Source organism: Pediculus humanus, genomic scaffold (genome assembly GCF_000006295.1).
Source record: "Pediculus humanus corporis 1103172107734 genomic scaffold, whole genome shotgun sequence".
NCBI classification, from domain to species: domain Eukaryota; kingdom Metazoa; phylum Arthropoda; class Insecta; order Psocodea; family Pediculidae; genus Pediculus; species Pediculus humanus.
In genome coordinates this window covers 288,713-292,509 of record NW_002987337.1, presented here as the reverse complement: position 1 = coordinate 292,509, position 3,797 = coordinate 288,713, and the positions used below count along the sequence as shown (strand labels likewise).

The following is a 3,797-nucleotide window of genomic DNA, read 5'->3' as shown; positions in this document are numbered from 1 at the left end:
AATACAATCTATTGCCACGAAAGAATAATCGTGGGGATCCATTTGTAAATTTCTTTTATTTTCCGGTAATTTAGGAAAATGCGAATTTAAATTTGTCGGCTGATAAACAACAACAAAATCATTTTTACCATCGTATCTACCGCTTTCGACCTTTAAACAAAAATTTTAATCATTATCATTATTATTATTATTTAATAATTAATTATTATTAAAAATAAATAAATAAATAAATAGTTACGATTTCTCTTTGAATTTTTTGAAATTTTTTCGTCATGTAAATCCCCATTTGTAATTTTTTTTTTTGAAAAAATCCACCGAAAAGACACGAACATGTCATTAATTTCATTGAAAAACATTGTAAAAATGGCGGATCTATTAATTCCGTATAATATGGTATATCTAAAAACCGATAAGAAATATGTTAAACCTGTAAAACAAACGATTGTAGTTGTTGTTGTTGTTTGTTGTGGTTGTTTAACAAACTCATACGTACAAGGAGTAACGACTAAATTAACAAAAGTCTTTGGCATTTTTTTATATAAATAATCTAATAATTTTATTAAATTTTTTTTATGCATTTCCGGTCCTTGAGTTTTGTCGTGGCAGTAATCGCTACAAATATCGTTTGTACCAATCATAACAGTCAACATCTGTTAAGAAAAAAAAAAACATTATTATTATTATTATTATGGATGAAAGGGTTTTGTTTTAATGATAAGTATGTGGGGAGGGGGGGGGAATTTACCTTCCAGTGATTTTCATAATCGACTCTTTTATCATTTTTCATTATTGTTATCAATCTTCGTGCTTGTCCGATGAGATCTTGGTCCATGGCACCACTATAAGCAACATTAAATTGTGCATTGTGGGAATAAGTGTTGCCATCACCTTTTGAATATCCGACGAGTTTCGGATTCATTATTTTCAATAAATTAGGAACGGTTAAAAATTCTCTCCAGGTACCTTGACCACCTGACAACAAAAAAAAAAAACTATTTACAAAAAAATCCCACGTGAGTTTTTTTATTTATTTATTTAAATTGCAAATGGTACCGATCGACCAAGAAACTCCACGATTTTCATTTAAATAAACTTCAATCATGTTTTCTGCCAATCCTCCATTTCCGGCTGTTAATGAATCTCCAATTGCGGCTATGACGTCAACGTCTCCAGGTCTTAATTCGTGTACGTTCGTCGGTGGTTTTTTACTTCTCCATAAATTTTTATTCGGACAAGGATATGGAAAATTATCAGGTACGATTTCTTGATATGCATTCTAAGGAAAAAAAAATTTTTTTTTTTTTTAAACATCCTGCCGTTGATCTTTGGCAATCGTTTTAACCCCTCCCTCGCACACACACCACACACACCTCCTCATCCTCCCCCTGAATCTTACAATTAATTTGTTTGTATATAATATACAAACAAAAACAAAAAAAAACCTTGCGTGGTTACTTTAAAAAGGTTTTCCATCAATCAAAAAATTTTATTTTAATGACGTCATTTTTATTACATCGATAATGACTTGACGAAAAAAAAAAAATTTTTCGCGTCGGAAGTTCTTTTTGTTTTGTTCTTTTTTTTCACGGTCTTTCTTATAATAATAATGATAATAATAATAATAAATTCTCTTCGTATTTTTTTTCAAACTCATTTTAATTCGCTTATTTTTTCTTCTTTTTCCCCCCTTATTACCGTAATTAATAAGACTTTAACGTTTATGCACATATATATTTCTACAATTCATCATCATCATCATCATCATCATCGTCATTATCATTACGTCGTAAATTTACATAAAATTACTCGGAATCGTGAAAATCGAAAGAAAAACCATTTAAATAATAATTAATAATTATTTATTTGAAAAAAAAAAAAAATTCAAATTGATAATTTATTAATTGAAAATATCGTACCTTAAAATTTATTTAAAAACAATACTTTAGGGAATCGTTAAAAAATACTACGACATATTATTATTATTATTATTCGATATTATATTTATTAATAATAATGAAAACCGCTTTACGTACTTTTTTTTTTTTTTAAAAAAATAATATTTTATACAAAATTTAAAAAATCGAAAGTAAAAATTATCATTATTATTACTTTTAATACATTAAAAAAAAAAAAAAAACGATTACCCGCGTTTATAAATAAATTATTTATTATTATTATTATTAAAGGAAAACGTCATTAAACGTGATAATAATAATAATAATAAAACATGCAACTTTTTATTTGATGACCCATCAATCAATCAGTCATGTAAAAGACAAGGTTAGGTTTTATTATTATTATTACTATTATTATTATCACTATTATTATTATTATTATTATTATTTTTTTTTATTTCGTTCCCCTTTAATCGATTTCGATGTATTGATAATTTATTATTATTATTATTATTCGAATTAAGTTTTTAAAAAAAACTTCGAGTGAAAATGAAATTAATTTTTTTTTTTTGTCACCAAAAGTTGTCGGCCTGCGATGTAAAATAAAAAAGAAAGGAAAAAGGCAACCGTTAATTCGTTTGTTCGTTCGTTTGTTTGTTTGTTTATTTATTTATTTGTTTGTTTGTTTATTTGTTTATTTCACACTTCTCGATCGTTTTCTCCAACTAAATTAAAAACTTTTCAAAAAAAAAACGTTTAAATTTTAAACGTCAACAAAAACCGTTAAAAATCGTTTATTATCAATAAAGGTGTGGTGATAAGAGCACCGAATCAATCGAAAATAAATTAAAAATTGTATAAAAACAACAAACAACAACAACAACAAACAAACATATATCTTTTGAAAAAAAATAAAAAATAAATAAAAAAATTGCATGTTACGTGTTCGTCCTTGAATATTATTATTATTATTATTATCACTCGTACGACAATTTAATAATTAACGAAAGGTAATAATTATGTAAAATATATATTGATTAAGATTTTTAATAAATAAAATGGTGGCGAAAGTTTTTTTTTATTTAAATTATTTTTAAAAAAATAATTTCACTCAGCCTTGACTTTTATATTTATAAATCAACATTTTCAATTTCAGGTTTTTTTTTCTTTTATTCGATTTTTATTAATATATAAATATATATATATATATTTGAATTGATAACGAATAAAAACAACACGCGCACACGCACACAGGTACACGCACACGCACTCGCACGCACGCACGCACAATAATATTCGAATTTAAAAATGGCGGTAAATTAATTTAAATATAAAAACTTACGCGTCTTTTACCGGAAACTAAAAAAATAATAAATAATAAAAATATAAAAATTTTCATTTCATCAATTTATTATTATTATTTTTTTTTCTCTCCAAAATTTTTTTGGAAAATTTTTTTTTTTTTTTACAATTCGGTTCATGCCACGTTAAAATCACCAAAAAAAAAAAAAAATTTAAATATTATTATTATTATTATTTATCACGAATTTACGTTTTTTATTTACATGACGCATTTTAAATTTACGCACGTTGTTCATTCACGCACTTCCATCGGGTTCAAATGGTATAAAATCACTGATTATTATTATTATTATTATTTCATTTTTTTCTGAACACGAGTACTGGAGGAGAGAGAGAGAGAGAGAGAGAGAGAGAGAAAGAATCAATTCCCTTTCCACATATGTTTTTGGAATTTTTTTTTTTTTTCCAGAAGACCTTCTCGAATGAATGATTCGACTTGTTATTACGTAACTTGTTTTTTTTTTTTTGCCGGTGCTACTTTTACAAAGTGCCTGTGAAATTAACGGGAAAACTTATTATTATTATTATTATTATTATTAT

At 25.6% G+C, this 3,797-nt stretch overlaps 1 protein-coding gene across 1 annotated transcript; it reads right to left on the bottom strand.

Moving 5' to 3' along the window:
- Positions 1-8: 8 nt before the first annotated feature.
- Phum_PHUM327620 (phospholipase B, plb1, putative) lies at positions 9-1,728 on the bottom strand (the record flags this gene model as incomplete). The annotated part of the gene is made up of 7 exons (XM_002427486.1): positions 9-52; positions 129-150; positions 239-399; positions 494-650; positions 746-972; positions 1,054-1,276; positions 1,696-1,728. 7 exons carry the CDS (start codon positions 1,726-1,728, stop codon positions 9-11), a joined length of 867 nt encoding a protein of 288 aa, XP_002427531.1.
- Between the last annotated feature and the right edge of the window lie 2,069 nt (positions 1,729-3,797).